Here is a 24280-nt window from a genome sequence, read left to right on the forward strand (position 1 = left end):
ACGCTCAATGGGCTGCGCTTGCGCAACAACCTGCCCCTGTCCGGGGTAGAATATTAAATACCCCGGAGCGCGTGAGGCGTTCAGGGACCCCGGGAGGAAGCAGCGCCCCCTCCTCACCAACCGCCCCGCAGGTGGATGAAATGCCCCGCACTGCCCCCGCCTCCACCGGGATCCGGGGCTTTAACCCTTCACACACCGTAACGCACCGAGCTCCGAGGTGACGGAAGATAAACTGGAAACCACGTTACTTTAAAAGTGAAAATATCAAAGTTGTACCGTAATTAACTCATTCAGTAATAAAAGAATTAGAAAAAGAAAATGTAGTCTTCTATATCCTACAGGCTGCGTTCAAATCTGAACAAATGTAAAAAAGAAAGAAAAAAGAACAAATTTTCATCTTGCAGAAAAGAGTAAAGAACAATCAGTAGATGATCCAACAGAGCCGGTTAAAACGATTCCGATGTGGATCCGAGTCAGACTCATGTTAACAACCTGAAGTGTAGCGACCTTCAGCCTGAGATGGATAAAAAGATTCCAGGAATAAACTCCTGATTCCAGTCATTGACACCAGGCTTCAGGCTGATGTTCCAGATGTTATCCTCATGTAGTGAAACAGAAAACCAGCACTGCTCTCTCAGACGTTTATTAATGTCAGACTCATGATTCACACATTCTGATCCCTCTCTGGGTTCTTGTCCTGGATCAGTACTTTGATGAGGACAGGATGATGGGAGTCCAAATCTAAACCCTCTGAATTTACATTCTGATCAAATTAAAGTTTTAAAATAATCTGTTGAGTTCCACACATTTAAATAAAAAATAAATGTCAGCAGAATGACTCCTCAGTTCACCATTCGGACGTGACTGATCTGTTTCAGCGGGTCAGAACTGGTTCTTCCACGTTATTTACAGCTTCAGCGGAACGAAGCTGGACAGCACGTGAGGCTGCAGCACAGCGACGTGCTGTAGTAGAGCTGAATTATGCCCCCTGCTGGTCAAGCAGACGCACTGCAGCGCCTCCTCAGCTCCCAGCAGCGCTGTCTGTGTGGAAGAAGTCGTGGATGTGCGTGGCGGCGGCCCGGCCCACCACGCGCTCCAGCTGCTCCGGGCTGGCGCTGCAGATCTCCCAGATGCTGGAGAAGCTCTGCAGCAGGGCCAGGGCTTTGACCCGGCCCACCCCGGGAATCTGGCGGACCGCGGCCAGGACCGCCGGCTCCAGGATCTGGCAGGGGGGCCTCCGACCGAACGGGTTGTCCCGGCCTTCTGTTAGAATCTGGAGGAGACAGAGAGACGCCGTCCACACTGTCCACACTTCCTCTGAGGCTTTCAGCTGAGTTTAGACACATTAGAAGCATCTGGAGCTCAGAGTCTTGGTTCTGAGCTTCGTCCTGTTACCATCTGAGTGACGAGCTGTGACGCCTCCGCCTGCCCCCCCACCGGCAGCAGGGCCAGGCCCAGGTCCAGCGACACAAACCTCTGGACGGCCGCGAAGTACTGCTGGCTCAGGACGGTCTGCTCCACCAGGACCAGCTGCTGGAAGCTGCTGCTGGCCTGCAGCCACACACACAGCTTCAGTCACACACACTGCTTCAGAGACTGAAGTTAGGAACCCTCTTTCTAACACGAAGCCCTCAAACCCACGTTTCTGAAGCGGACCAGCTTCCTCTTGTAGCTGTTGGCAGCCACCATGTCGCTCTCGGACACGTAGAGGACCTTGGTCCTGTTGGGGAGATGGAAATCCGCCACGCCCAGCTCGTTCTCGAAGAGGATCTTCACCCCTCCGCCTGCAGCAGGATGCATCGAGGACAGGATGAGCAGCTGCAGCAGGACCATCAGTCCACTGAGGAGGAAGCTGCTGGGACAGTGTTATTCCGTCGCAGACGTTTAATCCTATAACCATGACTTACTTTAAAGGAAAGACTCCCTCCCACACCCAAAACATGGACAAACTGTGGTAACTGTCATGGGAATGTATGATTTCATGTTTTCACCGTTACTGTTTTTACATGCCTTTCATGTTCTTTTTCTTTTACTGGCTGAGACTATTCTGATTCGCAGATTCTAGGACGAAAGCAAAGAGAACCAACCACTTCACTCTTCAGCCACATGTTTTGAAGCAGCACATTAAATCATGTCTGATGTGTTTTCCCAGCATGCCTTATTCCGTTTAAACAATCCTGATTATTGACACATTTTAAAATTATGAGACATGATTGAAATAAAGTCTGTCTCTGAAGCAGGGACACCAGTTAACACGAACCCCAAGAACTCCGTAACACCGCAGACAGACAGAGAGACAGATAGAGAGACAGACAGACAGAGACAGACAGACAGACAGACAGAGAGAGAGAGACAGAGAGAGAGAGAGAGACAGAGAGACAGAGAGACAGAGAGAGAGAGAGAGAGAGACAGAGAGACAGACAGACAGAGAGAGAGAGACAGAGAGACAGACAGACAGAGAGAGACAGACAGAGAGAGACAGAGAGACAGACAGACAGAGAGAGAGACAGAGAGACAGAGAGAGAGAGACAGAGAGACAGACAGACAGAGAGAGAGAGACAGAGAGACAGACAGACAGAGACAGACAGACAGAGAGAGAGAGACAGAGAGACAGAGAGAGAGAGAGACAGAGAGACAGAGAGAAACAGACAGAGAGAGAGAGACAGAGAGACAGACAGACAGACAGAGACAGACAGACAGAGAGAGAGAGACAGAGAGACAGACAGACAGACAGACAGACAGACAGAGACAGACAAGCAGAGAGAGAGATGAACAGAGAGACAGAGAAGAGAGGACAGAGAGACAGACAGAGAGAGATCCAGAGAGACAGAGTACAGAGAGAGAGAGAGACAGGACAAACAGAGACAGACAGAGAGAAGACGACAGAACAGGAGAGCACAGAGAGACAGAGACAGAGAGACAGACAGAACAGAGAGAGAGAGAGAGACAGAGAGACAGACGGGACAGACAGACAGACAGACCAGAGAGACAGACAGACAGGACAGAGACAGACAGACAGAGAGAGACCAGCAGAGACAGGAGAGAGAGAGACAGACAGACAGAGACAGAGAGACGACAGACAGACAGACAGAGACAGACAGAGAGACAGACAGAGAGACAGACAGACAGAGAGACAGAGAGACAGAGAGACAGACAGAGACAGACAGAGACAGACAGACAGACAGATAGAGAGACAGACAGACAGACAGAGACAGACAGAGACAGACAGACAGAGAGACAGAGAGACAGAGAGACAGACAGACAGACAGACAGACAGACAGACAGAGAGACAGGGGCTGCAGTGAAGCTGCGGCTGTAACTCCGCAGAGCGGCAGGTGGTTCGAATCCAGTCGTTACCTCTGAGGCTCTGGACCAGGGCTGAGTTCCTCCACTTCTCACAGCAGATAACGTGGCCGTACGGAGGCACCGCGTTCACGGGCCGAGGAGCCGCTGCTCCGGGGTCCATGCTCCGCTTCTGCCCGTCCACCGGACGGCTGACCAGGGGCTCGGCCAGGGGAGGCAACCGGGGAGACGAACCGAGGAACCGAGGAACCGAGGAACCGAGGAACCGAGGAACCGCCCCGCAGCGGAACTTCAACGTCGCTGCTCCGCGTCAGTTTGTCTTTCCCTCCGAAACATCCGCTTCCTCCGGGTTTCTGCTGACAGGACGCCCCCTGGTGGACAGGAGGAGCACAGCGCCCCATTATGTTTCCTACAGAAAAGAAAAATTAGACCTAAAAAAGTTTCATTACCCAAGAGCCAAGCCATCATTAAAATCCAAAATGCTCACTAAAGAACATATTTAATTGCGTAAAATTTGTCTTTATTGAAAGAAATCCACACTGTTACATCTGAAGGATACCTGAACTACAACCAGAGCGTGAATGTTACTCGCTTTCAGGGGATGATTACATGAATATGGACTGAACATCTGTTAAGTTAATGAAATGTTTATTTACTGGTTTATCTATTGATGTTTTTACTTCGAAATCTTGTATGCCAAAATAAGAAGGAGGTGCTGTAAAGCAACATTCAGCTCGTCAGCAAGACGTCTACTTTAAAGGCCCTACGTTTCAGTTGAGCCATGTTTATATTTCTGGATTCATTTGTCATGATGGCAGTTTTGACCCTCCATAGCCATGCACCCGCACTGGACACACCTCGCAAGAGCAGAGAACAACATGGCTGATTTCTTCAAGACCCATTCTTTAAAAAATAATAATAATAAAAATGGTGGTGGCTCAGCTTTGTTCATCAGTTCGCTTCAAATGTCTCTTTGCTGCTGCTGAGTGGTGTTCATTCGTCTTCATCCAGTCAGGCTGTCCTCTCTCTGCTCGTCACTGCAGCCTCCAGTGGGTCTGGTGAGCTCCTGGCTGCGGGACGCTGGAGGCCAGCACGCTGCCATGAACACTCCATCAGCGCCGCCCCCACTGCTGGAGCAGGAAAATGAAGTGTTAGGGACCAGCAGGAGCGTTGTAACCACATCCTATATAAAACACACAATGTAACGGATCAAATGAATAAATCCTACTCTCTTGTGTGGAGACTCCGGACAGAGGACTTCATGTCTTCAGCCTGACCTGCCGTCGGGCTGGAGCTGCTGCAGTATGGCGAATAAAAAGACGAGTCACATTCTTTCACATGTGAGATTTTGTACGTTTCCATTAAATTTGGCAGACGTTTTGCCACTCTTCATCTGTTGTTGTTCAGCCTCCTTCCTTCTCCCATTGATCCTTTATATATCTTGCTAGTGGTTGATAAAATCTTGAAGGCTGTGTATAATTAAGACCTGATGATTCTTAAAATTTCTGATTTGTATTATTATTTTAAATAGCTAGATGAAGGTTTTCTGTCATCTCTATTAATCTTCCTTTTGTTATTTGGTAGTAATAGTTTTTCACTTGAAGATACCTACAGAAATTTTCGATTTCCTAAGAGAAATTTTCTTTTACTGTTTGAAAACTCAGAATTTCATTTTCCTGTAAGATGTCGCTTCATGGTGTTTTCCATTTTGTAATCCACAATTTAAATCTGACATCAAATCTATGTGGTGGAAAGTAGAGTCGTATGCACACCACCTCAACATTGTAATTTGATATTGCTTTATTACTTCTTTCAACATCTTCAGGATACATTCCACTCATGGAGTTTCTATTTTGTCCAAGTGTTCCTGCAGGTTTTCATCTGCACTGAGATGTGAACTTTCAGGGGCTCCTCTCCCACTAAGACCTTCCCACTAATGTGACTCCCTGAGAATGGAAAAATATTCAGAATGAAAAAGCTTGAGAGGTTATGGGATATTTCACTGCACCAGAAGTTTTCATTAAAATTTACTTTAGGGTGAGATTGTAGCCATTTTTCCATTAACTGTGTTCTGTGAAACGTCAGTATTTTAGGCTTTGATCTATCGGCATGCAACATCACAGCAGAAGTGAGATAAATCCAAGATACACTAACGACACGCTTCTGATTCCAACAGAGTTCATACTAATAAAGTTTATAAAGGACCGGGCAACTTGCCCGGTCCAATATGGCGACGTTGACATACGGCGCGTCTCGTGATGACGCAATTTCCCAAACAGGAAGTCAGCGGCACGCTGTGTTTTCCAGCACATGAACGCCGCACGGGACAGCTAGCCGGGAGCGGAGCACATTAATGACAGTGAGTTCAAACATCTCCGGGTCTGTAAAGTGTCCGCAAGGCTGACAGGAGTACCGGCGTCTCGGCGATGCACGTGACAATGCCGCGTGCAGAGCTCGTTATGCTGAAAGAGCCTCGGAAGAGCAGCTCGACTGTTAGCCGAGCCACGCGCTTCATCAGGATGAATCCCATTCATAAAAATGAGTTGGAGTCAGCTGACTGGCAGACTCAATCATGTGTGTATAATCAACCCAGTGGCAGAGTAAACCCCGGCTGTCATTAACCAGCCGACAGAGATAATCAAATAAGTATAATTAACCAGCCGACAGAGTCACCCTGTCCACGTCTCTAATGAACTGACAGTAAATTAGTTTACATGAACATCTTTAATGAAATTGCTGTATTGTGCTGTGTTACTGATTTGATTTTCTTTGATGTTTTCCAGTGTCAGGATTTTTCACTGTTTGTGAAAACAGAACATATCTGCAGAATGTAAAACTCCTGATGTGTCTGCTGCAGCTGAACGAATGAAATGATCCGATCTGTCTGATCATGTGCTCTGCTGGGTTCAGCAGGACTCAGTCGCCACCATGGCAGCACCGCGGCTGAGCTTCAGCAACGTCACCGCCCTGGCGCCGATGGTCCGGGTGGGAACTCTGCCCATGAGGCTGCTGGCTCTGGACTACGGTGCGGATGTGGTCTACTGTGAGGTAAAGACAAACACCTTCCCCTCATCCGGATGTGGCGTGTTTCAGATGGCGTGGTGTCTCAGAGCAGGATGTCTCTGACTGCGTCTGCTTGTAGGAGCTGATCGACCTGAAGATGGTCCAGTGTCAGAGAGTGGTGAATGGTGAGTGTGTGTGTAGCTTTGGTTTCTGGCAGCATGTGCATGTCTCCTGGACCTCTCACTGCCCCGTTGCTTCCTCAGACGTGCTGCAGACGGTGGATTTCGTGGCTCCAGACGATCGAGTGATGTTCCGGACCTGCGAGAGGGAAAAGGACAGAGTCGTGTTTCAGATGGTGAGCTGGGAAACGACACTTCAGGCTGTCGCTATCAGAGATAGAAAACCACAGGAGAGTGTCATTTTTCTTTCTGTATTTCAGGGAACTGCCGACCCGGACAGAGCGCTGGCTGTGGCCCGACTTGTGTGAGTTCAGTTCAGAGTACACAGCAGATCAACTGCAGACAGCTGCAGTGAAGTGACGCCGCGGCCCGCCGCCTCACGCCGCAGCCCTCCGCCTCACGTCGCGGCCCGCCGGAGGGCCTCACACTGCAACCCGCTGCCTCACGCCGCTCCCTGCCGGACGGCCTCACGCTGCGGCCCACCGCGGCCCGCCGGAGGGCCTCACGCCGCGGCCTGCCGCCTCGCGCCGCTCCCCGCCGGACGGCCTCACCTCGCGCCGCTCTCTGCCTCTGGACAGTCTGTGCAGCTGACTCTGTGTCTGTCTCTCAGGGAGAAGGACGTGGCCGCTGTGGATGTGAATATGGGCTGTCCAAAGGAATACTCCACCAAGGTGAGTGTTGGCTCGGCCGGCTGGCGCCGTCACCTGTGACCCCTGACCTGTGACCTCTGACCCGTGCTGTCCCTCAGGGCGGGATGGGAGCTGCCCTCCTGTCAGATCCTGAGAAGATCGAAGCGGTGAGTTCCTCCTCAGACACCGCCTGGCCTTCGCTGCTCCGGCGCTGAAACGGGACGGCTGTCTGTGTTTCTGTGGTAGATCCTGAAGAAGCTGGTGACCGGAGTCTCCATCCCGGTGACCTGTAAGATCCGCATCCTGCCTTCAGTGAGTCCGCTCGTCCCTCCGGTCTCTGCATTCACAGCTTTAACACATTCACAGCAGACTCCATGACCTTTGACCCTGTCTGATACCTTCAACTGTGTTCAGCTACAGGAGACGGTGAGTCTGGTGCAGAGGATCGAGAAGACCGGCGTGGCGGCTGTGGCCGTGCACGGCAGGTGAGCCGACCCCCGTCAGGGCGTCCCGCTGTTGACCCTTCGTCCCGCTGTTGACCCCCCCGTCCCGCTGTTGACCCTCCGTCCCGCTGTTGACCCCCCGTCCCGCTGTTGACCCCCCGTCCCGCTGTTGACCCTCCGTCCCGCTGTTGACCCCCCGTCCTGCTGTTGACCCCCCTTCCTGTTGTTGACCCTCCATCTTGCCGTTGACCCTCCGTCTTGCCGTTGACCCCCCGTCCTGTTGTTGACCCGCCGTCCTGCTGTTGACCCCCCGTCCTGCTGTTGACCCCCCTGTCCTGTTGTTGACCCCCCGTCCTGCTGTTGACCCCCCGTCCTGCTGTTGACCCCCCGTCCTGCTGTTGACCCCCCGTCCTGCTGTTGACCCCCTGTCCTGTTGTTGACCCCCTGTCCTGCTGTTGACCCCCCGTCCTGCTGTTGACCCCCCGTCCTGCTGTTGACCCTCCGTCCTGCTGTTAACCCCCCGTCCTGCTGTTGACCCCCCGTCCTGCCATGTGTGGTTCAGGTTTAAGGAGGAGCGTCCCAGACACCCCGTCCACTGCGACTACATCCAGGCCGTGGCTCGGGCCGTGTCCATCCCCGTCATCGCGAAGTGAGTCCCTGTGAAAAGCACACGGCGCCTCGTCTCTCCCGGGACACGTCAAGCCTCAGTTTAAATTGATCCTTGAAGCTAAGCTAGCTTCATTTATTTGTCATGCAGTCGTTCAGTTGACTCAGGACTGTGAGAACACCTGATAAGTTTCCTTTCAGTCTCCAACAAATGATGCTCGCTGTTCAGACTGAGACCCAACATTTAGGAATCTCTGTCGTCTGATTAAAGCATCAGAACTCAGAGGAGATGTTGTGTTTACACTTCTTCCTCCAAAACCTTTCTGTTCAGACGGGGAGGTTTGGAAACCGTCGAGACGGGAGCATTAAGACACGTCCCGGTCTGAGTTGGTTGATGTCTCTGCTGCAGCGGAGGCTCTCTGGACCTGGTGAAGACCAACGCCGACGTGGCGGAGTTCAGGGCGGCCTGCGGCGCCTCGTCCGTCATGCTGGCCCGGGCCGCCATGTGGAACGCCTCGGTGTTCAGCAGCCGGGGGCCGCTGCCCGTGGAGACGGTGATGGAGGACTACCTCAGATACGTGAGTCCGCCCTCCTCCGTCGGCACCCGGGCCCGAGCCCCTCCCCCGTCCCCCGTCCCCCGTCCGCCGGGACTCACGAGCCGCTCTCCGATTCAGGCCATCCGGTACGACAACAACGCCTTCAACACCAAGTACTGCCTGTGTCAGATGCTCCGGGACAAGGTGGAGTCGGTGCTGGGGAAGCAGGTGCAGGCCGCTCAGACCAACGCCGAGATCAGGTACTGGACCGCCTGGACCCCCCGTCCTGGACCCTGGTGTTGCCCCCCCCCTCGCTCTGGGCGCTCGGTAACGTGTCGTCTGTTGCAGCGAGGCGTACGGCCTGCAGGCGTTTTACCAGCAAACCCAGGACGAGCTTCAGGCCCGGAGAGACGCCTCCCAGGGCGGCGGCCAGCCGGAGCGGCCCGTCATGGACGGAGACGTCACCACCATGGCGGTCAGGTTTGAACGGTCAGTCTGACGCCCGGCGTGAACCAACACCTCCACAGCCACGACTTCCAGTCGGACGCTGAGACCTGAGGCCACCGCCAGCGCTGCTGCTGATGCTGCGAAGAACGGAAATGAACCAGGAAGTGCTGGAAAACTAAACAGCATAATGTTGAAATTGAGTGTGTTTCACTTTAAACGAGTTTAGATCCTGTAAAGATTTGATCAGGTAATTTCTATCAGTGTATTTTTACCCCTTGATGTTTCTCCTGAAGTATAAAAGGTTCAGTCAATAATAAAGTTCTACAACAGACAGGAAGTGAACCTGAAGGGGCTCAGTCTGCTGTCAACACTGCCCCCTGGTGGCTGCCAGCGGTACTGCTCAGCTCAAGACAAGCGTTCAAGAGTGTGTGTTTCTGTGTGTGTTGCAGAAGAGAGTACCCTCCTCAGATCACCCCCAAGATGTTCCTGCTGGAGTGGAGCCGCAAGGAGAAGCTGGAGCAGCCGCAGTACGACACGGTGAGCCGCGCGGCAGCACCGGCAGGGGGAGCCGTGTTCGAGAGCCATGTTCACTCAGTTTGTTAATCTTGTTTAAATAGTGAATGCTTTTGAAGCTGTGTGTGTGTGTGTGTGTGTGTTTCAGGTGCAGCGCTCTCAGGATCGGTCGTTTCAGTCCACGGTGACCGTAGCTGGGAGGAAATACAGATCGTCTTTATGGTCAGTGCCAAACCGCCGTTCAGCCCGGTTCCTCCTCCAGTCCTCCACAGAGAGCAGCGTCTCGGGTCATGGGGGGGGGGGGGGTCCGGTGTTGAGGTGGATCGGGGCTCTGGAGCCACATGAAGCTTTTTGTTTTAAATATATTCAACAGATTTTAGGTTTCTCTTTCTCTTGGGGTTTTTTTCTCCAGGTGTTTCTTAAAGGTGCATTAAGGAGTTTTACAACCTTGAAAATACTTATTTTCCACCATAAACATGTTCCACATTTTTAATGGTGTGTACAATGTGCCCTGACATATTCATTACCAGAACCTCTAACAGCGCTAAACTGTCACTTGAAAGTCACAGTGCCGGTCCGGCTCCAGCATTTTTTTGGGGAGAATTTGAAAGGAATGACGTAATGCGCGCTCCGGCTGGTTAGGTTTCGTTTTGTCCGCCATTACTCCACCAGATGCTTAATGAGCAACAACTGAGCAGGATCTTCCAGAAAGTCAGAACAGACTGGCTTCTAGCACTGCCACAGCTCCACACAGACTCCACCAGGTAGAAGAAACTTAAATCTTACTCGAGCGCTACTAAAAGAGTGAGGAAGGAGCTCCTCTCTTCGTGCACGCGAGCCACAGGGACGAGTTTTTCACTAAGCTGCATTACGCCCAAGGCCTGCAGGGGGTGCTGTTTCGCATAAAACGTGCAAACTCCTTAAAGCTCGTGTCTGGAGTTTTGAAAGAGAGAGGTTTTTTTTTAATCCAACTTCTCAGGTTCCCCCTCCCTCTGCTTTCATGAGCGACCAAGCCACGCCCCTTTAATTGTGCACGCGAATTATCTGTCGGGTGAAAATGAGAGTCTCTGAGTCCTGCAGCATCCTCCATGTTGAGCTGTTTCCGGTGGATGTTCAGCAGACAGTGGATATATCCGAGGTGAGTGCAGCAGCTGCTGCGGAGCTAACTCTCCTCTGCTGGGCGAGCGGCCGTGCTCTCTGGCTGCTCCACACTTTGATTGACAACACAGAATGCGGAAGCTCGAAATCTATTGGCTGAAGCTGACTGGCGCTTTTTCGGATAACATGGGGGTCTATGAGACGAAGGCGGGGCTCATAAATACATTTTTATATTGCTTTATGCTAATATTACATTGTAGTATCGAACCAGACTGACACATTGAAGCTCTGTTGAAAAATGATACATACGTTGGAAACTAACGGAAAGTCCTGACACGAGCTTTAATGCAGCTTTAAGGACAGTCGTTTGTTGCCAGATTGTGAAATCTGAGGTTTTCTCTCTGAGGAGCTCCACGTTGTCCTCCATGTTTCCAGGGAGAAGTCGAAGAAGTTCGCCGAGCAGGCGTCGGCCATCGTCTGCCTCCGCACCCTGGGCGTCCCGGAGGGCCGGATCGGCGAGGGGGAGTCCGGCCTGGTCTGCAAGAGGAAGAGGGAGGGCAGGGCCGACGGCCCGGCGGGGGCCGACAGGCGGAAGAGGCCGCACGTGGCGTCCGTCCTGGAGGAGACGCAGAGCAACGGGGGCCCCGGCGCCGTCTGAGCCCGAGGAGGAGCGCGTCTGGACCGGATCTCGCTCAGCTCCCTCCCCCGGACCCAGCCTGCTCTGAGATCCATCTCCTCCTCCTCCTCCTCCTCCTCCCGCCTGAGGAGCTCCAGGCGGCGGTTGGGCCGGACGCTCACGGTGCCTTCGAGAGCAGGCGTTCTTTTTGTTTGGTTTCAGAAGAGCTTTGCGGTCGTCTCTCCTCCTGAGAGGCCAGCAGCAGCACTCAGTTTGAACCTGTGGTCTCCAGCTCTGTCTTCCTCCTCCTGAAGCTGCGGTCTGGACCCAGAGGCGCCCAGCAGCCCTCAGACATGATGCTCCCTCCACCGTGCTTCATTGATGGCGGAGATCAGGAGCGTCACCGCTGCCTGATTGTCGCCGATTTGATTTGTTTCCGTTCTAACTCTTCCGGTCTGATGTGAACCAGCGGAGGAACGACCGCAGCAGCAGATTTTTTTTACATTTTAATCCAGATGAAATAAGTTCTTGCAGAAAACCTTGTTTGTTTGTGTTTGCTGGAGAGCAGCGGCGGCCCTGCTCAGCCTTCGCCCTGATTGGTCGGTTTGACTGCAGCTGATCTGCAGGACGTCAGTGTGAAGTTGAATAAAAGTGGAGTGTGTGTGTGTCCCGACATTGAAAGGCATTCTTCGGTGTTGCGTTCAGGGAGCCGGGAAATCACGTCATCACTGTGTTACATTCAAGACAGCTGGGAAATTCCAGCTCTGAAACCAGGACGGTTTATTAGGCCAGGCTGGGATGTATGATGTGTGGCGTTCACCAATAAAACCAGTCCATTTCTACTGCTTTAAAAAACTGAATAGCTGCAAAAATGACATTTACTGACTTCCCAGTGTTACAACAGATTATTTCACTCATTAAGTTCAGTTTAAATCACCTCTCAGTGAGTTTAACATCTAAACTGGTCCACCGGGGCTGTCTTGCCTCTGGCCGTGTTAAAAGCTGTTCTGAATTACCTCTTTGTGTTTCTGAGTAGGAGTTGCACCGTTTCAGTTGCAGCAGCGGATATCAGGAACATCACAGTTGGGTGGATTTATGCAAATATACACTCTAATCGGGTTTCAACGTGACTTCCTAAAAGAATGTAGAGGAAAAAATGCATATGATAAAATACTAGAAAAATGACATTTAAAAAAATGCACTTGTTACAGATTCTGCAGGGTTTGAAAAGCATTTAATAACTGAACATTTTAATAAAGCAGTCCTCTACTGCTCCTGTCCAGACGTTAGGACATGATTGATAAACCTCAACCAGCTGTCAACCTCAGCGTTTTTATCTTCTTTTCCATAAGTTTCTCAAACAGATCTCTCAAATGCTTGCTTTGTGTTCCACGTTATATTTAGTGTTTACTGTAAATTCTGCTGTTGACATTTTTCTTTTCGGTGACATTTTTACCGTAGAATTTCCCATGGCGCTGTAGCAGCTTTCTGTTGTCATACAGTGAGATCTAGTGGCCACAGCTGGTAGGTACAGGTCCTGGGATATATCTCATAGATCCATTTCCAGTCAGATAACTGAAGAAAGGTGGAACCTCCAGGACACAGGCATTTAAAATGACTGGTGCTTTGTACCGTCTGTTACCAGATGAACGACAGTCCTGTCCACAAGCAGAACACCAGAACATCCACCACTGCTCAGGTGTTTCTGCCTCTGTGAAGCAGAGGTTTTATTCCATTACATTGAAAACACATGAAGTTCTCCATCATCTACCATTTTATCTGCAGAAGAAGAGTTTCACTACAGTTATGTATTTTTTCATTGTGTTCATTTGTTGTGTACACACAGTATTTTGTCGTTTGTTAAAGTACATTTTTTTTTTGTGGGACAAGAGTTTCATGAAAGAGATATTTGGCTGAAGCTTGATTCGTCCACAACATATTTCATAACAGTTATTAATACTTTATTAGAAAACTTTGTTGTTATTTGATTTTCTTGACAGAATAATTAATTTTGTTTAATTCCTGAGATTTTCTTTAAGTCATTTTATTATTTTATTTTATCATTGATGTGAAATTATTTTTATTATCATCATCGTTGTTGTTGTTGGTGGTGGCACATGGCTTGAATATAACAACATTTTGTGGTCTATTTTAGTAAACTCTCTGTACGTTGTTCTCTTTTTTGGGGGAAACTGAAACCTCCTTTCCTGTATTTGTTTTTTTTTTTTTTTTTTTTCAATCTCTATTTTCATTTCCCTAATCTGAGGGTAATCTGGAGCTGGTGTTTCCGAGCAGACCGTGAATGCGGCGCGGGATCAGCCGGAGCAGAGTGAAAGTGTCGAAGTGCGCGCGCGGCGGATTTCCTCCAAATGTCGCTTTAACCCCGAAAACCTCCCGAATCGGCTCCACTCGGCGGGACTCCGGAGCTCCGCTGGAAGCCTCCGGCTCGGAACCGGCGGCCGCGCGGTCGGTGCTTGACTTTGAGCCGGAGTTGCGTTGTTTGGACCCGGATGGCAGGCAGCCCGCGGTAGGGTCGGATCCCCGGAGGGAGACGCTGATCCCGGGAGCAGGGTCAGCCGCGGCCCCGGCCGGCCGCAGCGGCTCCATGTCCGCGCTCCAGTGCCCGGAGGAGCTGGACTTCAGGCTGGTCTTCGAGGAGGACGGCGGGCTCGCCGCAGGTAGGAGTCCGGCCGAGCTGCGCGGAGCCCGGGGAGGCTCCGGGGAACCCCCGGTACCCCCGGTAGCCCCGGTACCCCTGGTACCCTCCACCCGGCTCCACATCACTGCCCACCGCCCACTCTAAAGCACCACAACACCTGTTGCAGCAGGGGCCCAACCACCGGCCCGCGGACCGCTTCATGAAACTTCCTGTTAGAATATTTAAAAAGAAAAGTGAAGCAGGTTCTGCTGCCTTCAGGACCGGAGAGCCGGTTCAGGGACCCCCCTCAGGTCCGGGTTCAGGGCCCCCCCTCAGGTCCGGGTTCAGGGACCCCCCTCAGGTCCGGGTTCTGGACCCCCCTCAGGTCCGGGTTCTGGACCCCCCTCAGGTCCGGGTTCTGGAGCCCCCTCAGGTCCGGGTTCTGGAGCCCCCTCAGGTCCGGGTTCTGGACCCCCCTCAGGTCCGGGTTCTGGACCCCCCTCAGGTCCGGGTTCTGGAGCCCCCTCAGGTCCGGGTTCTGGAGCCCCCTCAGGTCCGGGTTCTGGAGCCAGACAGAAGGTGTGACCTGCAGAGCAGGAGGCTTCAGTTCTACTTTTGTTTACATAGTTTTAACTACGTTTCAGAACAGAGAACATTTGAATACAACCTGTTTTTTACCTGATTTTAACAGTTCTGTTCCTCTTTTCAAGCTTTTTGTTGACAATTCTAAAATTGAGCTGTTTTAGCCATTTGACCTTTTTGCATGCTTTTTACCAACCATATTTAATTGTTTTTAATGTTAGAAATTCTCTACGTTTCAGGTTTGTTTACGCCATCCTACCCTTTTTGCTCATTACTTGTGGTTTTAGCCAGTTTTCCCAATTCTTCTTGTACATTTTTGAATCCCTGCTGAACCAAGAGAAACTGATCATATAATTTAGAAATAAGTGACCTTTTTATTCATGTTTCATGTAGTGAAGGCTTCATGGAGCCGCTACAGAGGGGCTGAAGAGCCACAGGTTGAACACCCCACTATGGGAATCTTCATTATTGTGGAAAATGCAGTCTGTGTTCCAGGCCAGGCTGAGGTCAGAGGTCAGGGCACGGAGACCCACACACACTGCTCTGGAGCACAGTGGAGAAGCTGCTTTGACCCACAAGCTGACTGTCCCGTTTCTTCTTCTGTGGTTTTTCGGGGGAAATAGACGGAAATGCTGGAGCATCTTCTGGATGAGCCGCGCAGCTTCATATCAGGGCCTGTTTTGAATACAAGTCATGTAATCTGTGTGAACTGGGAGCGTAAATGTCAGCTTGAGCAGGGAGTTGTTCTGTGTGTGTGTGTGTGTGTGTGTGTGTGTGTGTGTCTGAGCGGACAGGGTTTCCCTCTGAGGAGTGTGAGTGGACCCAGAGCGCCATGTGACACATCCAGCTGTCTGCTGTTAAATTTAGGTGAATTTGAAATGGGGCTGAGCAGGTGAAGAGAGGCAGGAGCAGGAGGGATGGAGGGTCGGCCGCCGGGCGGAGGTTTCACTGAGGGGGGGCGCGGCGCGATGGCGTGCGTTAAAACGGCCAGAACCCGAGCAGCCCGGCGTCTGTTCTTCTGCTGGACGGAGACGGCAGCGAACGCTCGGTGGAGGCGTTGCTACGGAGACGAGGGCTTCAGACGAGTTCTTCTGTGCTGCATGAGTTTGGTGTAGACTGGGATCTGATGTGCAGAGTGTGTGTGGTTCCTCGTGACACACACACACCGATGATATCAGGCCACAGTATGAAGCAACGCTGCTCAGAGTGTTTCCTTATCAGTGTGTGGCATCTGGTGGCTCTCTGCTCACACACACACACACACACACACACACACACACACACACACACACACACACACACACTCTGGCACGGTCACGGTTTAGTTCCTGGTTTGTGACCAGCTCTGGAGGAGGGGGGCAGATATTCTGATGTGGAGCCAGCCAAGCAAGTCACGGGTTCGATTCCCGCTTTGCATAAAGTGTAGCGTGCAAGGTGTGTGTGTGTGTGTGTGTGTGTGAGGTAATAATAGTTGGATTGTGTGCAGCTGTGTGTGTGCAGGCGCTGGAGCGTGGCGGGAGGCGTGAGGCGGTTCTCAGACCGTGGCTCCCCGTCCTGACCTGGTCTTGTTTCCTCTCCGCAGGTCTGGGTTTCGATGGGCGGGCCCCGCCCCCCTCCGCCCTCGCCGTGGCCGGACCCCCCCTGAGCCGGGAGCCGCCGGGCCCCCCTCTGTGTTTCTCCGCCGCCGCCGCCGGCCTGAACGCCGGGTTCCAGCCCGGGGGCGGCCGCAGGGCGTTCCACTGCCCCAGCATCCAGATCACCTCCATCGCCCCCAGCCACCACCGGAGCCCGCGGGCCAGCCGGAGGTCCCGGCGGCGGGGGGCGCGGAGGGCGGGTACCCCGAGGCGTCCTGGTCCAGGGACCAGCTGTACCTGCCTCTGGACGCCTGCTACCGCGACCCGGCGGCGGCGGCGGCGGCGGCGCTGTGCCCGAGCCCCTGCAGCAGCCTGTCCTCCAGGAGCTGGATGTCCGACCTGTCCTCCTGCGAGTCCTTCTCCCCGGCGTGCGACGACGTGGAGGGCGAGCTGCGCAGCGCCGCCCGCCTGGCCCTGGGCTCGCCGCTGGGCTCGCCACTGGGCTCGCCGGGCTGCGGGGCGGGGCCTTCGGGGTGGAGCTGTGGCAGCAGCAGTACCAGCACCCCGCGGCGTACAGCCCCGCCCTGTCGCCCTACCAGTCGCCCCGCCAGTCGCCCTGCCACTCCCCCCGCACCAGCGTCACCGAGGACAGCTGGCTGAACCCCCGGCCCGCCTCCAGGTAGCGCTCTGGCCCCGCCCCCTTTAGCTACTCCGCCCCCTTTAGGCCCACCATGCAGTCATATGTAAATAAAGAAAGGGAACAGAATGAGTGGAGAACGGTCCTGAGTACCGTCTCATGGCGCTCACTGTTTTGAACCGTCGGGTCACATGACTGTACGCACCGTGACTGACCACCAGATGTCACCGTGAGACAGCGGAAGCCGCACCACCCGCCATGCGGCGTTAGCGAAACAGCGGCTAGCGTGTTAGCAGGCCGAAGTACGCCCCAGGCTGTGATCCGATCTGCAGCCATTTATGGTCAGGTGACCCAGACCTGTCCAGACCTGGTCCCAGACCCAGACCTGGTCCAGACCTGGTCCAGACCTGGTCCCAGACCCAGACCCAGACCCGGTCCCAGACCTGGTCCAGACCTGGTCCCAGGCCCGGTCCCAGACCCAGTCCCAGACCCAGTCCCAGACCTGGTCCAGACCCGGTCCCAGACCCAGTCCCAGACCTGGTCCAGACCTGGTCCCAGACCCAGACCCAGACCCTGACCCAGTCCCAGACCCTGACCCGGTCCCAGACCTGGTCCAGACCTGGTCCCAGACCCAGACCCAGACCCGGTCCCGATTGGTCCAGACCTGGTCCCAGACCCAGACCCGGTCCCAGACCTGGTCCAGACCTGGTCCCAGGCCCGGTCCCAGACCCAGTCCCAGACCCTGACCCGGTCCCAGACCCAGTCCCAGACCCAGTCCCAGACCTGGTCCAGACCCGGTCCCAGACCCAGTCCCAGACCTGGTCCAGACCTGGTCCCAGACCCAGACCCAGACCCGGTCCCAGATGTGGTCCAGACCTGGTCCCAGACCCAGACCCGGTCCCAGACCTGTCCAACCTGGTCCCAGGCCCGTCCCAGACCCAGTCCCAGACCCTGACCCAGTCCCAGACCCTGACCCGGTCCCAGACCCAGTCCCAGACCCAGTCCCGACCTGGTCCAGACCCGGTCCCAGACCCAGTCCCAGACCTGGTCCAGACCTGGTCCCAGGCCCGCAGGATCCCAGAAGACCAGACCCTGACCCAGTCCCAGACCCTGAACCAGACCCGGTTCCTGACCCGGTCCCGGTCCCAGAACCCTGACCCGGTCCCAGACCCTGACCCGGTCCCCAGACCCTGACACCGGTCCCAGACCCTGGACCCGGTCCCAGAGTTCGGCCTCCAGGTGTTACAGACCAGATCCACAGCCTTGAAGTGGTGTTTAGCAGCAAGGCATCATTTGAGCTGAAGGAAGTGAGGCACTTTTCAAAATAAAAGTCAATCCAGACTTTAATGGTATCAACATAAACTTTATTTATCTTTTTCTGTTCTATATTTTAATGTAGCCGCGAGCAGTGGTGCCTATGGGGGATCTGGACGGGGGGGCGGCTGACAGTGAGATCAGGACATTTCAGGACGTCTCTCTGTGATGCTTTTATTTTGTCCCCGCTTTCATGACAGCAAGTCTTGTAGTCCAGGAGTTACAGAAGCGTACCTGTTGATGGGCTGCTGGAGGAGCTGAGTTGACGCTGTGTCTGCCCCCAGGCCGTCGTCCAGACCCACGTCCCCCTGCGGGAAGAGACGCCACGCCGGCGCCGACCCCCAGGGCCGCTCCGCCTCGCCGTCCCCCAGCCCCACCCCGGCGCCTCGCCGCGGGGCAGCGTGACGGACGACACCTGGGCGGGCGGGCCGCTCCCGCCGGCCGGGCTCCTGGAGCCGGAGTCCCCTCCAAGACCCGCAGGACGGCGGGGAGCCAGGGGGAGCCCGGCGCCGACCCCTTCCCGGACTCCCCGGCGGAGGAGGGGCGGGACCGGGACCGGGACCGGGACGGCCCGGCCGAGCTCTTCCTGCAGGTTCCGTCGCACTTCAGCTGGAGCCGGCCCAAGCCCGGGAACCCGCCGCTGTTCAGGTGGGTCCGGCGGTCTGCACGTCTCCCTGTGCGCCCCCCGCGGAGCGTGACGCCTCGTCTGTGCCCGCAGCGCCTCGGCGCCGCCGCCCCTGGACTGGCCCCTCCCCGGCCGCTGCGAGCAGTGCGAGCTGAAGCTGGAGGTGCAGCCCAGGCCGTACCACCGGGCGCACTACGAGACGGAGGGCAGCCGCGGCGCCATCAAGGCGGCGGGCGGCGGCCACCCCGTCGTCACGGTGAGTCGCTCCGCCCCGCACAGCCAGCAGCTGCTTCCTGCTTCTGGCTGGAGCTTCAGGCGTGGTTCCTGCCCCCCTCCCCCCTTAACAATTAGTCATTTTTTAAAAGTTAGGCAGTTTTGCAGAGTTTTTAGCTCCTACAAAATAAAAGTGGGCGTTCCTGTGGAAGCAGAAGGGGCCACATGTCTCTCCAGACAGCCTGTGATCTGAGGAGATCTGGACCTTTTACTGAGTCCTTCATGATGAACTCACTGAAACACTCCCTTCTTTTAGCTCCTCAGTGGCTTCAGTTTCTATGGAGGGTGGTTTATTTATTACTGAGAATGATGTAAAAATAGCAAGCAAAAAACAAAATGGTAACACTTTGCTTGAAGCACCCGGTATAACACATTATAAGTCGTTATAAAACACTCATAAATGATCATAATGCTTTATGGACCCCACTAAACAGCTTCAGGGTCAGCGGTTAGGTCCTGATGTTATAGAGCATTGTGATCATTTATGAGTGTTAACTAGGTATACAGTGCTATAATGTACTTATATGTGTTATAAAGGGGGGCTTCAAGTAAAGTGCTGCCAACAAAAGCATATAAAATTGAATGTTTATTTTTTTCTTATATGCTATAAAAATGCATTTGACACTGATTTTAGCCACACAAAGAGCTCCATATGGTAGGGTTCGAACCTGCAGCCTTCCCATCGAGATACAACCTGCTGCTCCACTGGTCCATGACTCTCAGTATCAGTGGTGACTGATGGGAGGCGCAGCACTGCACATAACCTGGAGGACCCGGGGGGGTTTGGGGCTCAGTGTCAGACGGAGCCCAGACGGAGCCTGTGGTGATCCTGCACAGACAGAACCAGAACCCGGCCGGTCCGGGCTGTACCGGGCCGGTCCGGGCCGGGCCGGGCATGCAGTGGGCGCGCCGCCCTGGGGATTCTCTGGATCGGATAACACAGGCAGGTTGAGACGAGTACAGCTGCATCAAGGCCGTGTGTAACAGACACCAGCAGGTTATTCTGGGTGTTTCAGTCTCATGCTGCTGCTGTGCTTCCAGCGGGGGGACGCCGGAGACGGACCGTCCAGCCAGTGGAGGCTCTGCTCTGGGCTTCTCCCTCCGTCCCTCCGTCCCCGCTGTCCCTCCGTCCCTCTGTCCCTCCTTCCCTCCGTCCCTCCGTCCCTCCGTCCCTCCGTCCCTCTGTCTCTGTCTCTGTCTCTGCAGAGACCTCGGTGTGAACACACACTCCAAGTGATGCTTCTCTAATCCGTCCCCACAGTGGCTCATTGACGTGTCGGAACAGTCTGGCTGGTCATAACCAACATACAGCAGTAGATACCAGCAGTGACCACCAGAGGTCAGTGTGTGGCAGCAGAACGCTGCTACAGGAGATAAAAACACGGCCGTCGATACCTCTGGAACCGTGATGAAGAAGACAGCCGAGGGACAGATTCACTGAAGGTTCCAGTTTCTGAGGCATCCACAAACAGAAAAAACTAGCTGAGATTATTATTATTATTTATTGATGCCATTACTGTTTCCAGCTGCAGATTGTCACTGTAATGTGAGCATTAACTCCATCAAGCAGCGGTGAGCCGGGAGTGTTTCACTCCTCGGTGCTCGCCATCTCGTCAACACACTGCTCAGAGATCAGATTAATCCTGCGTGCACACGGCGACATGTCTTCTTCCCACCATGATTTGAAGACCCTCTCATGTCATCACACTATTTCATTGGCTTCAAACTGAGCCGTTGCTCCTCCAGCTGTCCGCAGCAGCTGGCTTAACAGAAGCACGAAGAGGAAATCTCCGTTAGTGGTTTAGTCTGTTGGTGTTTTCCTTTTAACCCCTCGTGGTGATTCTGTCTCTGCTTCATGTGACGTTTAATCTGCTTTTACATAAACAAGTTTGTGTTCAGATGCGGGACGCAAGAATAAGAGCAAATTCAGCTTCAGTTACACTCAGAAATAATGTCTCTTTTGAGGAAAACGTTGGCCCAAGTTGTGTCCAGTAAACATGTGGCATCTGTATGGATGGTCCAGGTACAGGACCAGCTACTGGTCTGGCCTGAGGGAAGACGCCGCACCATCAGAGTCCTGGTTCCTCCTGACTTCTCGTCCGGGTCGTACCTGGCCCTGTTGGGTCCTCCTATTCCCAATCTGTTTTTTTTTTTAATTGAAGTTTTGCATAGAACAGCCAGTCAAAACACTCATGTGAGCAACAGTTCGACAACAAGATTGACAATGACAGTTCTCTTTACCCAAATCAATCCCTTCCACCCCCCCCCCCCCCCCCCCCCCCCCCCCCCCCCCCCCCCCCCCCCCCCCCCCCCCCCCCCCCCCCCCCCCCCCCAATCCGGACACGTTCAGTCCATTCACTCTCACTACAGACACGAACACAGATAACAAAAAGGGAAACACTAAGTAATAGACATGATACCGAGAATAGTTAAATTAATAATGCAAAAAAAATAATAATTAAATAACGGTATGTATTGGATGCAACGTGATACAATTTTCAATGTGTAAACATGTACACAAGGGGAGGAGGAGAAAAAAAGAAGAAAAAAACAAGGGGGGGGCTCACTTGGTTTGCTCTACAATGGTCAGAGAATCAATATATGACAGAAATGGCTGCCATATTTTATAAAAACTGCCAGAGGAACCTTTCAGGGAAAACCTAACCATTTATCATGAGTTGGAGGAGAGGCGTGGGACCATTTCGAACAAGTAATGTGGTCAATGCTATGATTTGTCCCGTGGACTTTGGCCACATTGTATGAAGAGTTGCAAACCAAAAAGAGCTGCGAGGGGTTCAAGTGGGATGATTCGACCTGTTGCTTTACTAAGTGTTTCAAATATTGCTGTCCAGAATTCAGCTAACTTGGGGCAAGTCAAAAACATGTGGAGTTAAAGCAGTCGGGAGCTTTCCCCACATCTGTTGCACGTCTCAGCTCTGTCGGGATAGATTTTTGCCCGCTTGGCCGTTAGTGAGATATGCTCTATGCAGAATCTTGCACTGGAGAAGGCCATGCCTTGCACAAGTAGAGGATGATGTGAACGTTTTTTAAAATCTCTTCCCATTGTTCATCAGCTCAGGGGGCTCCGAGGTCCGGACTCCACGTAGCTCTTAGGGAAACCAGATGATTCGGGGGACAATGTATGAATTTGTTTATATGTGATCGCTATCAGTCCTTTCTTCCTGGGATTGAGAGTTAAGAGTTGGTCAGTGGGAGATTCTTGAGGGCTGCAGGGAAACTGAGGGATGCAAGATTTTACAAAATGTCTAATTTGAAAGAACCGAAAAAAGATGAGTGTTTGGCAGATTACTTTTGCCGCCAAGTCAGTGAATGAGGAGGGAAAACACCATTAGTAAAGGTCATTCAGTGTCACCAGGCCCTTCTCTGACCAAGAGTGGAAAACAGGGTCAGAGCATGAGGGAACAAACAGATGATTACGATAGATTGGAGACTGAATGACTGTGTGTGGAGTCCGAAAGCTTTTCTAAACTGATTCCAGATCATCAGAGTGTTCTTGACAATTGGAGTGGGCCTAACCTGTTTAATTAACGGTGGTAACTGAGAGCACGCACAGACCAAGGAGAAAAATGAGAGGACGATACTTCATGCAAAGCCCATTGTGGGCGGTTCGGGTACTACTTTACCTGTATTCCAAAAGAGGAGCTGTTAATAAAGTCCAATAATAGTAACGAAAGTCTGGGGAGCGCTGATCCTCCTAGGGATTTAGGAAGTCGGAGAGCTGTACGACTGATTCGTGCTCTTTTATTGCCCCAAAGAAAAGAGTCAATCAACTGATCAAGATTTGAGAAAAAAGATTTTCGTATGAAAACAGGAATATGCTGGAAGAGGTAGAGAATTTTGGAAGTAATGACATTTTTATGAGATTGACCCTCCCGATCAATGAGAGAGGAGAGAGGACCATCTGGCCAGATCTAATTTGCAGCGCCTCAAGTAATGGGTTTAAAGTTCAGTTGGTTCCTCCTGACTCCTCGTGCGGGTGGTACCTGGCGTTGTTGGTAGTCCGGATGAGCTGACGGCTGGATTTCTGTCCGCAGCTCAGCGGATTCAGCGAGCGGCCGCTCAGCATGCTGCTCTTTCATCGGCACGGCGGACCGACCGCTACCTCCGTCCTCATTCCTTCTACCAGGTCCACCGAAGTCACGGGGAAGACGGTCACCACGGCGTGCCAGGAGAAGATCCTGGCTGCACCAAAGTGCTGGAGGGTGGCCCTGCTGCCGGAGAACAACATGTCCAGCAGGTAGGCACAGCTGTGGGCGCTGGGCGGCTCCGCCGGCCCGGAGACGTGGTCGCTGGTCTGAAGGCCAGGAGGCCAGGAGGTGAAGGGTCAGAAGAGAGGAATCCGTGATTCACACGTACTGAAACCCTGAGAACGCTGCAGAACAGAGTCTCCAGCTCTGACGGTTTGATCAGACCTCGGCCGTTCAGGAGCAGAGAAACTACGAACCGCTTCACTCTGTGTGGTTCTGGTTCTGGACTGGTCCCAGACCACCTGGATACTTCAGAGTTGGACGTCCCAGAACCAGTCCCGGCCTGAAGTGGGTTTGCTCTCTCTCCTCAGCATCGACCCTGCGCCGGCATCCTGAAGCTGCGTAACGCCGACATCGAGCTGAAGAAGGGCGAGACGGACGTGGGGAGGAAGAACACCAGGGTGCGGGTGGTGTTCCGGACCGCCGTCCCCCAGCCGGACGGCCGCATGCTGTGGCTGCAGACCGCCTCGGTCCCACGTGGAGTGCTGTGAGTGCCACCAGAACGCCGCGGCGCCGGCCGGGGACACGCCGTCCTAACCGTCGCCGTGTGTCCTCAGCCCAGCGCTCGGGACAGGACCTGCCTCAGCTGGACGGCTTCAGCCCGTCCTGCGGCTCGGTGGATGGAGGGGGAGGAGCTCCTCATCACCGGGCTCCAACATCTCGGCTCAGTCCAGGGTGGTGTTCATGGAGAAGGGAGCAGGTACACCCCCCCCCCCCCCCCCCCCCCCACACGCCAGCTGGGGGTCAGGACGTTCACAGCAGGCTTTTATTTTGTTAACCGGCGTGTTTTTACCCTGCAGATGGAGGAGCGCTGTGGGAAGTGGAGGCCCGGGTTCTGTCAGCCAAATGCAGCAGGGTGAGTGAACCACTTCACCGGCAGAACACCGGCCAGCTTTTTACACCGTGTGCGTGTGTGTGCGTGTGTGTGTGTGTGTGTGTGTGTGCGTGCGTGTGTGTGTGCGTGTGTGTGTGCGTGTGTGTGTGTGCGTGTGTGTG

General features: G+C 53.5%; 2 protein-coding genes and 1 pseudogene across 4 annotated transcripts; 2 read left to right on the forward strand and 1 right to left on the reverse strand.

Moving 5' to 3' along the window:
- Positions 1-627: 627 nt before the first annotated feature.
- LOC115391793 (Fanconi anemia core complex-associated protein 24-like) lies at positions 628-3597 on the reverse strand. Of its 3 annotated transcripts, none has more exons than XM_030096146.1 (4): positions 3358-3597; positions 1642-1784; positions 1396-1551; positions 628-1273 (listed from the first exon to the last, which is right to left on the reverse strand). In XM_030096146.1, exons 1-4 carry the CDS (start codon positions 3464-3466, stop codon positions 1022-1024), a joined length of 660 nt encoding a protein of 219 aa, XP_029952006.1. In that variant the 5' UTR covers positions 3467-3597; the 3' UTR covers positions 628-1021. The 3 variants fall into 3 exon arrangements, with proteins under 3 accessions (XP_029952006.1, XP_029952005.1, XP_029952007.1); XM_030096145.1 differs by having other exon boundaries at positions 1396-1569; XM_030096147.1 differs by having other exon boundaries at positions 1396-1569; positions 1642-1852; positions 3358-3486.
- A 2031-nt stretch (positions 3598-5628) lies between these two features.
- Positions 5629-12186, forward strand: LOC115391790 (tRNA-dihydrouridine(20) synthase [NAD(P)+]-like). The gene is made up of 16 exons (XM_030096141.1): positions 5629-5662; positions 6214-6351; positions 6446-6491; positions 6570-6661; positions 6746-6789; positions 7096-7156; positions 7234-7281; positions 7361-7426; positions 7529-7599; positions 8120-8206; positions 8573-8741; positions 8838-8959; positions 9048-9188; positions 9596-9683; positions 9808-9881; positions 11193-12186. Exons 1-16 carry the CDS (start codon positions 5657-5659, stop codon positions 11413-11415), a joined length of 1476 nt encoding a protein of 491 aa, XP_029952001.1. The 5' UTR covers positions 5629-5656; the 3' UTR covers positions 11416-12186.
- Positions 12187-13686: 1500 nt separating this feature from the next.
- The window catches only part of LOC115391487 (nuclear factor of activated T-cells, cytoplasmic 3-like), a 14270-nt pseudogene continuing 3676 nt past the window's right edge, over positions 13687-24280 (forward strand).

Source organism: Salarias fasciatus, chromosome 7 (genome assembly GCF_902148845.1).
Source record: "Salarias fasciatus chromosome 7, fSalaFa1.1, whole genome shotgun sequence".
Lineage (NCBI taxonomy): Eukaryota > Metazoa > Chordata > Actinopteri > Blenniiformes > Blenniidae > Salarias > Salarias fasciatus.

What these genes read in the sequence shown, in the direction of transcription:
- LOC115391793 (XM_030096145.1), bottom strand. Translation starts at nt 3,466, where the DNA reads ATGGACCCCGGAGCAGCGGCTCCTCGGCCCGTGAACGCGGTGCCTCCG. An exon ending in CCTGGTCCAGAGCCTCAGAG is followed by an intron (nt 1,785 to 3,357) that starts GTAACGACTGGA and finishes ATCCTGCTGCAG; the next exon opens with GCGGAGGGGTGAAGATCCTC. An exon ending in CACAGCTCGTCACTCAGATG is followed by an intron (nt 1,274 to 1,395) that starts GTAACAGGACGA and finishes TGTCTCCTCCAG; the next exon opens with ATTCTAACAGAAGGCCGGGA.
- LOC115391790 (XM_030096141.1), top strand. An exon ending in CGGATGTGGTCTACTGTGAG is followed by an intron (nt 6,352 to 6,445) that starts GTAAAGACAAAC and finishes GTCTGCTTGTAG; the next exon opens with GAGCTGATCGACCTGAAGAT. An exon ending in CTGGCTGTGGCCCGACTTGT is followed by an intron (nt 6,790 to 7,095) that starts GTGAGTTCAGTT and finishes TCTGTCTCTCAG; the next exon opens with GGAGAAGGACGTGGCCGCTG.